This window comes from Chaetodon auriga, chromosome 2 (genome assembly GCF_051107435.1).
Source record: "Chaetodon auriga isolate fChaAug3 chromosome 2, fChaAug3.hap1, whole genome shotgun sequence".
NCBI lineage: Eukaryota > Metazoa > Chordata > Actinopteri > Chaetodontiformes > Chaetodontidae > Chaetodon > Chaetodon auriga.
In genome coordinates, this window is record NC_135075.1 from 27,337,328 (window position 1) to 27,351,299 (window position 13,972).

The 13,972-nt window shown below is 43.6% G+C and overlaps 1 protein-coding gene across 9 annotated transcripts in view; it reads left to right on the top strand.

The window, feature by feature from the left end:
* The window catches only part of ptprt (protein tyrosine phosphatase receptor type T), a 301,057-nt gene that overhangs the window by 132,910 nt on the left and 154,175 nt on the right, over window positions 1–13,972 (top strand). For all 9 annotated transcript variants that reach the window (XM_076744867.1, XM_076744795.1, XM_076744804.1 and 6 more), the window contains exons 9-10: window positions 5,677–5,792; window positions 6,169–6,349. In XM_076744867.1, the coding sequence (XP_076600982.1) occupies window positions 5,677–5,792; window positions 6,169–6,349 (297 nt within the window). The remainder of the gene's footprint in view (window positions 1–5,676; window positions 5,793–6,168; window positions 6,350–13,972) is intronic.

Genomic DNA, 13,972 nt, shown 5'->3' on the forward strand with positions numbered 1-13,972 from the left:
CAGATCGAGTTTTCTATAGCCAATGGATTCCATGTCACAACAAACCAAATGTGAACCTTAATGCGTCTTAGACGAGCTTGAGCTTCAGATGGGAAGTGATGCAAGAGATTTCCAATTTAAAAGCACAGACGATGCAAAACTGGGACGGTAAATGAGATGCAAGTGAGTGATAGCAATATGGGACAAAGAGCAGGAGAGGAAGATGTGAAAGGATGGAAGAAGGAGCGCTGAGGAGAGAAGAGATGAAAGAGACAGACAGGGAGGACATTAGGAGAAAATGTATGAGGCCAAAAGAAAAAGTAAAAAATCCAAACTGAATGACATCACAGGGACAGATTTAGAAATAAGAAGATGGGCAAAGAATAAGACAAAAACAAAAGGAACAGGAGAGCAACATAGCGGAGGACGGGGAGCGTCGGGAGGCAGCAAGATTGATTTCCACTCCTCCTTTTCCTCCCCTCCTCTCTTCTCCCTGGAACGGCTCCCTAAAGTCTTTGGATTAATGGCTCCATTTCTGCTGCTCATTCATCAGATTCAGGAAGGCATCCCAAAACACAATGCCTCACTAGGCTCTTGCCTGAACTAGATATCTACTTGCCAAAACATCCAATAGGCCCTTAAGTACTTTCAAAAGCAGGCAAAACAACTTTATCTCTACCTCAGGTCAAATCAGCAGGGAATTGGTACTATCCACCGGCACATATGCTTGTTAGCCAGCGTTGTGTAGATGATCAGAGACAGTTTAGCCGAGAGTGGTAGAAAAGTCAAATCAGTCCCAGTGCTAAAAGACACGGATTTGGTTATTATACATTTAATCATGGGTATTATCTTAAAGTAGACAAATTGTGAAGATCAGCTCCATTTCCATCTTTCGCAGTGTGCACTGCAGCTAGTTTGCTGATGCAGGAGCCGTTTGTACATAGCACACTAAGGACACACACAGGCTGAAGTAATATCCACCTGGACTGACTCATCTTTATGCAAAGAATTCAGCATCGGGTTCATTAAAAAGGTGGTATATCACATAAAAAGTCTAAACAATAGGGATTTGAAAGTTGATGTGGTAGCCTTGTTTTGTTTATTTATTTATGTATTCATCTGCTCAGTGGTGAAAAGGTACTGTAGGAGTTATCAGGTGTTGTGCTCAGTAATTGCAGCCAATGGTTGTCTGGTCACTTGAGCAAGTCACATAATGGGTACATGGTGCACTTTAGTGACACTGGACTGGAGCACAGTCTGGTGCAATAGGCAGGTAAGTGCTATTTGCAGTTCCTGATGCTTTGTGGTGGTGAGATAGCGAGCCATTGGCTAGCTGTAGCCTCTGTTGTCCTTTTAATGGGCATATCAAGGGCCACTTGTATCCCCTGGTTCACCACAGGGAGAGGGAGACCACGTCTGGCTGCGACATGACTCACTGTTTGGCCTTGTCACATTGTGCGCCAGCTGTGCCATCAAAACTGCCCTTTCGCAGTGTGTGACAGCTAACATGCCAACCCTTGACCCATCCTGATTAATGAGGGTGGGAGCTTTGCCCAGTGCTGGGCCCATGTCCCTCTGGAGGTATGACTGTTCATCCTCCATGCATACATAACTGACCGCTCTCTTCTTTCAACCTATCCATTGGTGCATTTATTCATCGACTGATCAGTGCAGTCGGTCACTCGTCTGTCAGCCGTCCATCCATCCGGCTTGTTAGTTTTATAGATATTTGGACTTGCTCATCTTTTCCGTCCCTCACTGTCTGTTTTCACCTCTCACTGTCTGTCAGGCTCTTCCTCTCCACGTTGTTATCAGTCTTCGATGTGCAAGTGGGTTTAGAGAGCTCTGTAATGGATGCAAAGAAGAGGTTAAAATTGATGGCGGAGAGCGGAATTTAGAAGACGAGTGGATGGAGGGAAAGAGGAGCGAGAGAGAATAAATCAGATGGATGATGTGGCAAATCTGACGTTTGTCACGACCAAGGGCAGCCCGGGAGACACCGTAATCGACCTAACGATGTAAACAAAGTTATAATTCAAATAACCTCTCGTGCTCTCGTCCTCCCAGTTTCTCTCTCTGAGCGTCTTTCCATCCGACTCCATTCGTTTCCAGTTCTCTTCTATCTCTGTCTTTGATTTGGCCTCAGATTTAAACAGAAGAAACAAACATGTCGTACCAAGGCCTGAGGAGCAGCGCTGTGCGGTGCAGCCGCTGTGACGTAGCGGCCACAGTCGGAGCGGCGTCAGAACTGCTGCTCGGCAGACGATAATCTCAGATATTGGCTTTGATTGAACAGCAGTGCCAACAACTGTACTTAATGCAAGATAATACTTCCAGAAGCTTTAAACTTAATTTCAAAAGTGATGCTGTTTGGTAGAATCCCTGCTTCCTCTTGTTCATTATCATTTTGTTGAGTTAACCTCCTCCACCCTCACCACAGTGTTTTCCAAATCAGGAATTGGCAATCTGTTTAGAGGGGCTCCAGCTGAGTGTGAGCCAGATTATCTGAAAAGATTAGCTTCCATCATACCCAACTGAGAGACCAGCGGATTAAGTGGGTGGCAGTGGTGAGATGGTTGGCGAGGGGGATTCGGTAGGCTGCTATTTGTTGCTCTTGGCCTGTTTCTCTCCAGACCTCCGAACATGAATCTGATTTAGCTAACATGGTTTGAGTCTTTGCAGAAATGAGTCATTGCAAGGAGAGGAGCTTTGATTTATTGCTATTCTTGGGGAAAACTGGTTATTTCATTCCCTCTCCAGCTCAGTGATGAGTGATTATGTCTCTGTAATTGAGGAATTACAGTGTGTGCGTTCATTATAGGTACATCACTTGATCTGCTTAAGCATGCATAATTACAGGTTAGTTCACATTTGTTCTCTAGAGGAGTTTGATTCTGAAAACAAGGTCTTTCTCAGTGTTTGCCTCCCACTGGAGTGTTCTTTCAAAAAGTGTTTGCACTGCTGTTCAGCCTGTCAGGAAAGGCATCTGTTGTGCTAAAATAGTATTTTTTTGTAATACATGTCATCGTCCGCCCGTCCAACCACAAATCCTGCAGCCCAGTGTCACAACAAAGCATGTAATAGACCCAGCGGACGGCATGTCAGTGCCACGTTTTGTCGGATTTTTTTCAGTATATCTGGAAGTTTCGTGTTTATTATTGCTAAGTTGAAGGTAAATGATTCTGGGTTGAATCCTGTTGAAGTTTTGGGGTTGGCTGGAGCTATCCCAGCATGCAGTGGGTTAGAGACAAGGTACACTGTGGACTGGTTGCTTGTTTGTCACATGGTAGATTTGTATTTTAAATTCATACAACAATCACATCAGTGGTTCACTGGCTCACAATTTATCCACCCAAAACATTTAAAGACAATGCAAAGTTTGTGAAACGTCCTGCAGCCTGTCACATTAACAGGCAGACAAGTAGCTGTATCACCTGCTAAAAGAAAGCAGATATCTGAGCACTGCATGAAGACATTCAGCATTGTTTCTTCAATAAAATGGAAATACGTTCATCGGAGGCCATTGGCCCATCTGCATCACTCTCAGTCAGGTGGAGTTAAGTGGCAGTTTCTGGGGACATTGTGTGAACTGTGTGAAAGTGTATCGCCTGCTGTGCCGGCCTGAGGATTGGGTTATACGTTGGTTATATCACCTCCCCCCTGCAGCTTTCCTGGCTGCCAAATGTCAGTCTGCCGCAGTCTTATCCGGGAGGAGTAGATTACTTTAAAGGCTTTGTTCTTTTAAGTAGAAACACAGACTCTTTAAACCATAAAGCACCCCAGGGAGCCGAAAGCCTGCAGCCAACCTCACAAACGCATACGTCTGTCAATGCAGGACACACACATGTACAAGAAAACGGACAAGATATCTGAGACCTGCTGGGATGCTAACTTATGTTCTTATCCTTGAACCTTTTCCCCTTCTGCAGGCACACACACGCACACACACACACACACACACACACACACACACACACACACACACACACACACACACACACACACGCTGACAGCTGAAACACTTGTCTGCTGTGCTCAGATGGCATCTAAGATGGCTTATCCATGGTGCCGTTGTCTAATCTTGTCTCATTAGGCTGATCTTACATTCCCAGTAAGTAGCTTGTTTGAACAATCTCATAATGCACTCAACTGACTTCATACACAATCTTTTTGGGGTCAAAGCAATTGTTGCGTTTCCTTTTAAGTCTCTGAGGTTGACTGATTACTTTAGGAGGCATTGATTTGTTTGGTTTTTCCAAAGTTGAATAGCTAATCATGACTAATTATCACCCAAGGAGGGTTTATAAGGTCTTTAAAAGAGACTGAAAAAGTGAGAAATTAAAGCAAATGTTCCCGATGGACAGATTTAGCATCAATTAAAAATCATCACAACACTTCACCGTCTGCTTTATTTTCTGAGAAGCAAGATGTTTTCCATGGTTTAGGTGCGACACACAGCATTCATGGAACTGTAAAGGTTCACTGGGTTTAAAAACATTAAAAACAAGAAACTCCGAGGGTAACATCCTGCCTGAGGGTCAGCGTTCAGTAATTGAGAACAGCACATTCCTCTCAGCTATCACTAATTCATTAGCTAAGCTGTTCCTCCAACAATTATCAGACATAATAAATGAGTTTTTACTTCAGTGCCAGGACTCATTCCTCAGGTGTCCGTTCTGGACAGATTTAGAAGACCACACGCGTTGTGAGTAAAGTTTTCATTTTCATTGGAGAACCACAGCTAATATAGCTTCTCTAATTATAATTAAGCAGACGGAAAGATTGCTTTGAACAAGCTTGTTAGTGTGCAATCAGTCGTGGTACAAAAACCTGGGGATGAGAGCCCAACATATGGCTGGAACAATGCTCTGTGAGTGTGTGTGTGTGTGTGTGTGTGTGTGTGTGTGTGTGTGTGTGTGTGTGCATGCACATGCATGAGTGAGTGAGTGACATATGGGCATAAGGCAGTAATAACCGCCCCAAATGTCTGCAGATCGATACAGGGACCTCTGTGCTAATCTCTGCCCTGTGGATCTGGACTTTGCTGTAATGATGCAGCGTGGCCTAGTGGTCCGACAGATTTCCCAATAATTAAGAGATCACAGGTTGGAACCCGTGAACCTGTCGACAGCCTTCATGTCCCGTCGGAGCGGCCTTGAGTAAGGCACCGAACCAAAGTACTGATGGTGATTTGTAGTAAATACACCCCAAAACAATCCTGGAACAGTGGAAACCATGTGCTCCAGTAACTTTCTAATTAACAGCTGCTCATTTCCAGCAGTTTGCTGATGTCATCATATGTATTTGTTGTAATGTCATGAGTTTTATAATGTGTGTTGTTGTTTTTCATTAGCTGTAGATTAAAGGTCGTTCAATTATCACCTAAGCATAATGCTTTGTCCTAGTTTACGTACCTTTTTGTTGATGTTTGGTGATTAACGTTAGCTATTTTTAGCCGTTAGCCTGTCCGCTAATGAAAGTCGAGAGACACCACACTACTAAATACTGCATTAAGATTAGTGTTTTTTACTGTGAAAATGTCTTTTTCTGCAACAATATTTTGGTTAGTTTTGACTAACTCGAACCCTTTTTGAAGACTTTATTTTGCCCCCTAGCTTAAGAGAGACGTTTAGCTGGTGCAGTGAGCCACAGCTCAGCCAGAGAGCTAACTTTTGTTTCTTTCCATCTCTCCTTCAGATCCAGTCCACGGTCCCCAGAACGTCAACGTGGTGGATGTCAGAGCCCGCCAGCTGACCATACAGTGGGAGACGTTTGGGTATGCTGTGACGCGCTGCCACAGCTACAATCTGACGGTACGCACAGCCAGCCACAATTTTGAACTCAGAGGTGCAAGTTATGTTTCACAGGCATTAATTATTCTCCACCATGAAAGCCTGATGTGACAGCAGTAAGAATTGATGGCACATTTGACATTTTAAGTTAAATTTTGAATTATTTCAAAACTTCAAACCTCACTCACAATAGTGAACATCTTGGTAGTCGTTCTGTTTTGTAACTGAAGGTGAATGGACAAATCCCTCATCCTCTAAGCTCCAAATCCTTTGAATGCACATTTAGCATCGTCTGAACCTGCACGGTCACGGCGGTGTTGGAAAACACAGCAGGGTTAAGTGTATTTCATCAGGGCCAGATTACAGTGGAATAAATGTCCCGCTCTCTCTTTTCCAGGTGCAGTACCAGTATGTGTTTAACCAGCAGGAGTTTGCAGCCGAGGAGCTGATCCAGACGTCGTCGCATTACACCCTGAGGGGGCTGAGGCCTTTCGTCACAGTCAGGCTGCGGCTGGTCCTCGCCAACCCCGAGGGCAGCAAGGAGAGCGAGGAGATAGTAAAACAGACGGAGGAGGATGGTGAGTGAATGAACATTTGTAAATTGTATTCAAATTGTTTAACAACAAACTGTTTATGACAGTTTTGATCCAACATATAAGGAGTCAGTTCATGACCGCTTTAGCTATTCCAGCACCTCCGTGTCTCAGTGCTCGTCTTCCTCATAGAAACCCTCTGACTGACAAAATGATTCATTTCACACTGCTGACAGCAGCAGCAGCAGAAGGTCTCCCACATTCACTCAGACTTCTCCAACAGGAGAAGATAAAGGGTGTCACAGTCCCGCCCACACTGTGTGACTGACAGTTCCTTTTGGGGAATGCAGTGCAGAAATGTTCGAGAGAAAACAATAACAAGAAATGATCTCCAGCCGCTTTGACTTGTGTTTGGGTGTAAGCTTTTAATTGGCTTGTTATTATATTTTGGGAAAACAAAGAAAACAAATAACCATCGCGGTTCAACTTGTTACAACATATTCTAAATTACTGACTGCATATGTAGGTTTTGAGACCATAGCACGTGTAAACAGAGTTACACTGAAGTGTTTTACTGACGTGTTAGGCAGGAGTCAGGTTGCGATGCAGCTGGATCAGGAGATCACACATGCGCGTCTTCCCCTGCTCCACCCTCTCCTTCACATATGATCACTTCTGGCTTCAAAAAACCAAGAGAGGCTTCATAACAGTAGTCCAGAAAGCAGTGGGTGATGTCACGGTGGGTTTCCACTCCGACACTTTAGGGCTGAATCTGTTGAACCCGTACATGTAACCTACTGTTCGCAGGTAAACCCTGGATCTGTTTCGCTTTTCCACCGCAGACAGTACCTCTATATTCCACCAGGGGCGTCTCCGCGATGCCTCGTGTGCGACAAGCTTTTGTTCCGTCGCCCCATTGGGCCTGTTTTCAGAGCAGCCAGCTGGTTTTGTTAACTTGGTTAGATTTTGCTGATGATGCTTGATGTTCAAGCGGGAGTCCGCACAGGGCGTTTTATTTTGAAAATACGCCACTCTTAACACTGTTCCTGTGTCTGACTTCCTGTCTGGCTCGATGTGCTCTGTGCAGATTGGTGCTACGTCAAAAATAGCTGGGGTTGTTGTGGATGGTAATAGCCGCCTCATACCCACACTAGACATTTACTGCCTCATTGACAACTGCTGCTAACCTTTTCCTCTTCTGTGCATTCACCGCCGCTTTCCCGACGCTCGTTCTCTCTCGCTTACTCAACCACACACTCACTATGCGCCCATTAGGCACTGCCCTGTCCCTTAAAGCGGCTACGCTGCTCTAACAACAAGAACACAATGCAGGACACTGAATGTTTCATGTCCTTTCTTCTCAGCATGTGGTTGTTTTGTTTGAAGAGAGGCTGAAGGCAGCAAGACACAAAGGAGTGCTGAAAAAGCACCTTTTAGCATCAGTGTGCCTGATGCCTCAACAGAGCGGTAACAAAAACAGGATGCTTAGTAGTTCTGGTGGTACCATCCACAGGTTTTGACAATAGGAACATGAAAATACTTCTTCTAATGTGGACTGAACTGAACTGAACCAGGCTGAAACGCACATTAGATCTGTAAGAACGGGACCACAGGTTCAGTCCTCCACATCTACAGCTGCAACAATCAACAGCCGTATTACTGCGAGCAGGAAGAGCTACTGACTGACTTTATTAACGCTGCAAATATAACTGCACCCCAGGAGTTGAAATTATTTCAAAACAACATTTTAAACTCATCTTTCCTTTCCAGAGGGCTCCATGTTCTGCTAATTCAGAACAGAGTAGTTGCCCCAGCCACTACTAGTAATAATTCATTGATGCTTCACATTTCTCTCAACAACATGCCTGCGATAAACTGGAATGGCTTGAATCCATTAGTGCAATGCCTGATAAGCAGGATAAAAACATCGTTCTAATGATCCCAAATCTCTCATCTCTTTCTCTCCCTCCTCGGGGCTCGCTGTTCTTCTCCTGATCTCATAACTAATATCCTCTGAATTTAGCTTCTGGGGAACATCACATCTCCGCCTGAAATTCCTGCCTTTACTCGCTGAACACACACATACTGAAAGTTGTCTCAACCCTTTAAAAAGAGTTACCGTGAGCGTGGAGCAGCAATGGCTTTGGGGGGAAGGGGAAAAAAGCCTTAATTGTTTTGTTCTTAATTGTTTTTTATTTAACCATCGTTAATCTCCTGGTTGTAATTCAGTAATTAGGGAACAGAACAGCAATTGTTCACACGGAGGCTAATTGCTGTTTGTACGGTAATGGCTTTATAGAGCTGGGACTCCAGCAAATGAGGCAGCTTCTCACACACCCACACGTATATGGTATTCCTCATACTTTCTAATGTTGAGGATGACATGGAAATATACTTTAACCTATGTTAAAATGAGGGATCTGCAATTAAGATAGAAAATTATTTCTCTCACACACACAGGGCTCATCCTCCCTTGTTTAATCACGTCCTTCTTAATTGTTTTACCTACTGGATGCTGCACTTGTACGATTTACACAATGCACACAAGCACACACCTAAAGTCTGCCCAGTCACATTAAGCCATGAACGCTACGGCTGCCTCGCTGTGAGGCATCCAGCACTGTTAATTTGACACGTCCATTATTGCAGAGAAACATGCTCCCTCCTCATTGCATGCTGCTCAGAAATGGAAGATTTTCTATGTTTATACCAGAAACTGATTACTTCTGTTCTGCTGCATGCCACTACAATGCTAATTGCCTCCCAGAGTGTATAAAAGTTCAAATGTCTAAAGAAGTATAATAAAGTTAAAGTAGCTAAATGAGATTACAGTTTGGCTCTCAAGGATGTAAAGCTTCTTGTGGGTGGAGGTGATTTAAGAGACATTTTCCGAGTGAACCTGTACAGTCGCACATAAAAATACACGTTCTCAAATACCTGCAGAAGTACTGGAGTCATAACAGTTGTGTATTACACTCTGTTTCAGTTTTGTGTGAGTACTGAGGAGACTAGCTACCCAGGATGCATTTGGGGGCGTGTTGTGTGTGAGTGTGTATGTGTGCATGTTTGTTTTTCTTCCGTGTTCTCCATTTTCCTCCGGTTGTCCATCCGTTCATAATGACAAAAGACAATTTGAAGCCACAAACAAACACATGCATGCACAGGCAAACGCACCGAGACACTTGCCTTGCAGACAAATGTCATGTCCACTCATTGTACACACCAGCCTATTAACCTAACCATGAAACACCTATTTGTCAGGTAGCTGTCAGGTCAGCTCAATGCAGCTGCTTTACCGCCGGGCTGCTTATTTATCAAATATATGCACGAGGAAGTCGGTGTAGCTGCCTGGCCTCCTCAGCACGCACACTCTGCCAACCTTTTCTTCTAAGAATTATGGTTCACAGCTATTTTGCCTCAGCAGGCTGTGCTGTAAGAGCAGCACAATGCCACCTGGTTTTTCAAGGTAAAGCATCAGCAAACCAACAAATGCCTCAGAGCAGAGCACAAGTGAAGATTCCAGTTACACTGACCACCTCCCGCTGAGTGAATCAGTGAATCTCTATTGCGCTGCAGTCAAAAATTACACCTTTAAATAGCAATGACACCAGCACAGAGTGATATCATGCTTTTGAAGTTTACAGCTGGCACACTGTGCTCGCCACTTTCTCACATTTCTACATGTCCACAGGGGAAATGTAGATTCGTACGGCCACATCTGATCAAGTTTGTGCTAAGATAACAACTGTTAGAGTCTTGACTGCTTTGCTAACTGTGCTCGCTTGTGGGTTTGCTAGTTTTTAGAGTTGAGGCTGCACATTCTGTCTTATGATGCCTGTGAACTGACCCTGGACCAGGCTTGAGCGTGGCTGGGCTCCAGGTGAACCTGTATGATGGGTCACATGTGGTTTCCAGAGAATTAATGATGCTGTTACATCTGTTTTTGTCACTTCTGATCATAATGAAGTCATGTTGTTTGTGTCAGGTTCGATATCCTGCCAGTGGTTTAACGCTTTTCAGAGCCAAACAGCTGATACCAAATATTAAAATACTGATCTTAAATCCCCATGTTTGTGACATGTTTATATGCTTATAAATATCTCCAGTCCTATTAGAGAGAAAAGCGGTCCCACTCAAAGGACAATCAGTCGCTGAGATTTAATAATCCGTCTGTCATCAGAGCGCTGCGTCTTTTCTAAGATCACAGAAGAAGAAAAACAGCTTCTCTCATTTTTTGTTTGTGCATCTGTCAGTTTTCATAAAGACAATTCATCAAAGTGCATTTAGCTGTAGCAATGACCTCGTCATTTACAGCGTGCGCTTTGGTGATTTTAACCACTTATTTGGGATGTCAAGGATCACAGAACGTTCTGCATCCACAAAGCGGCGAGTAGTGTTTTCAATGACAGACAAATATTTACCATCATCAACCAAGACTTGTTGGTGTTGTCTTTAAAGCTTGTAGGAAAATTAAATCTTTCCTTTTTCATCCAAATATTTCAAAGATTTGACTTTTACACGCTGGTCTTTTATAGCAGCATCGTGTTTGCTGTAACGTAGTGTTTATAGCAGTGCTTCCATGTTTCCGGAGATGACGCCGATATTTCTACCATCTTCAAATCAAAGCGTTTCACTCACATCTGCTTATTGGAAGAAGAAAAGCAGTACAATGAGCAAACATACACAACACCTGCTCGTGCTTTTAAGAGCAAACAGTCGTTACCTTTGAAAAACAAGGAAAACACAGTCCGCCCTCCGATCATAACATCTCATTCAGATCTGTCCTGTAATCCTCATCACACTGTGTAATTTAATCTTCATCCAGTCCAGCCGCACTGCTGGTAATTCCTTCCTGCTTGCTTTTCATCAAGATGCGTTTATTTGTTCCAGAGAGGATAAACCTCTGCAGTGCAGGAAGCTTCAGTAAAATGAAGGATGGCTTTGTGAAATATTGACACCCGTGGATCGTTCCATGTATTCACATCGAGCATGAGACTACGTCCCAAGATGAGACATCCATCATTGGAAAGGACAGAAGTGCCATTCTTGCAAAGTGACTGACGGCACTAAATTAAAGTAAATGACGAGCTTATTAGAAATATGACAGAATACTTTTGTTTATGCTGCATTACAACGTCCAACCAAGAGAGCTTTATTTTGAAAGTGTGACTGGACTCTAACCAGACCTTGTGTATTTATTGTTGCTAGCTTGATCGCAGAGCTCTGCATGTTGAAAAATGAGGAACCCAGTACTCTCTCTGGTTTTAGGGAGTGCTGCAGCCCCCCCCCCCCCCCCAGCACCAATGCTTCCCATGCACTTCCATCTTAATTACCTGTAGTGTAAATAAGACCCAACACCAATACCAAGCATCACTTTTTAATTTGCTTTTGCAACTAGCTGCTACAAGCTCTGAACGCTAACAAAGAATAAAAATCAAAATTTCCATATAAACAACCAGGTGTGCTGCTTATTATAATAAGAACATGGATTGGGGTCAATGGAGAGAGCCAAAGAAATGAATGCCAGTCAGGAAACACAGAGATTCATTTCATGCCAGTAAAGACAATTTGAATTTAACTAAGGATTGTGTGTGTGTGTGTGTGTGTGTGTGTGTGTGTGTGTGTGTGTGTGAGAGAGAGAGAGAGAGAGAGAGAATGACAGACACATATAGAAGAGAGAGCGAGAGTCAGCTTAATAAAGCGAGCCATTCATTGTGCAGCACGGTGGAAGTTAATCAAGTTATGATTAATGTGTTACAGCTGCCGTTATCTTTTCAATGAAGCTTGTTTTCTTCTGTCTCAGCCCCCAAGGTGCACAGGAACACACACGTGCACAACACACACACACACACACACACACACGCAGGCACGTTGTGTGAGTCATGATTCATACGTGCTGGAGAGCTCAGGGTACACACTGCAAGTCAGAAAAAGCTCCCACATGCATTTACACACCACCCAGACACCCAGGTAGACCGTGTGCATCATAAAGATGAGAGTACACACACACACACACGCGCACACACACAAAAGTGAGTGATAAGGTGTTGAATAAAAATGGCAGCATCTAATTGCGTTTCTTTGTTAGGGTAATTTGATATGCTCCACAGGCTGGGGCCTTAATCAACACCTTAGAATTACTAATCAAAATATTCTTCTTTCAGACTTCTCTGACAGTCTGCTGGTGCGTGTGCACGCGTTCATGTTTGTGTGTGAATCTCCATATCTGACTCACAGCAGTTCATCTGAGGACTTCAACCTGAGACTTTTCAGTCCGAGGTTGTTTTCCTTAACATGCTTATTTTGAGTGTTTGACACCTTTACGTGTAAACACTCTCAAAAAGTGTCTCACCTGACAGGTAACGTGTTACTAAAGCGTCCAGTTGCAAAGCCTCTGCTGAGTCCCAGTGTCATTACTTTTTCTGCAAAGCAAATACGATTAGAAAGCATTTCAACGGCACATAACATATGCAAATATACAGTTTTAAAACTGATCCTGACTCAAATCCTGCAAATGCTGAAGCTTCATGCAACAATGAATTGTGCAAAATTTAAGTGAGTCCCCCTCAGCGACTGAAGCTACCGAGTTGTGGACGTCTACATTTATTGTCTCTCTAGTGCCATCTGTAGGTGAAATGCGATCGAAGTCATCTAAATATGGCTGTAAATGCAGAATGCATTCATTGGGTCATGCAAACACGTAACACATGCTGGAATGATTTTATCAAGGTATTGGAGGAGAAAAAGGGGCTTAAAAATGTAAAAATGAATAGATATGTGTTGGTCCGATGGATGTCAGGTGTTACGAGTCTTCCTGTTGATATTCTTATGGCAAAAAGAAAATGGGACGAAAGGCAAAAACAGCCCTCAGGAAAGCAACACCTCCTGTCAGCAAACACAAATTGTGGTAATGGTTTCGATTATTATGCTATCAGACTTAGAATGCTCTCAGAAAACAAAACTTAACAACAGATAAGTAACGCAAATATCAGCAACCATTCGTTTCAAAATAATTTGGCTTTCCGGGGCTTTGAGGCTGTTGTCTGCTGGGTTTTTTAAGCACTGGGTGAGGTTTTGTAAGTCACAAGCACTTTCCCATTGAAGGGCTGGTCTTTGTGATTCTCTGAATCTTAAGCCGGGCCGTGACGTCGTTTCATTGCTTGAAAAATAGCGGGAGGGCTTTGAAAGTCCCCACACCAGAGGTCGTCCTCAAACTCCTCGACGTGTTGAAGAAAGATGGATAATGGCACCCAATTCCCCGTTGTAAAAGGAAATGCTGCGGTGCATCCATCTTTTCTGTTAGATTCAGTTTGTGGCTCTAAATGGCTGATTTGAAAAGCTTTTTTCACTTGATGCACATCAGACAAAGAGCAATAAAAGCTCCCTGCCGTCGTCAGACCCGTCTCTGTGTTACATTGCAGGCATTTAGTCGACACTCTCATTCCCGGTGACTTACAGCGAGTGCAACAGCAGAATGAGCTTAACTTCCTCCATCGGCAACATAATGCACAGCCAATAGAAGAGAGATGAAAGGTCAGAGATCAAAACAGGGTAGAAAATATTCCTGCGGGTGTCGAATAATCCTGAACAAAAGAGGAAAGAGAGGAATAAAAATAAGAAGTGAAATCCACACACACACACACACACACACACGCATTTTAACACATT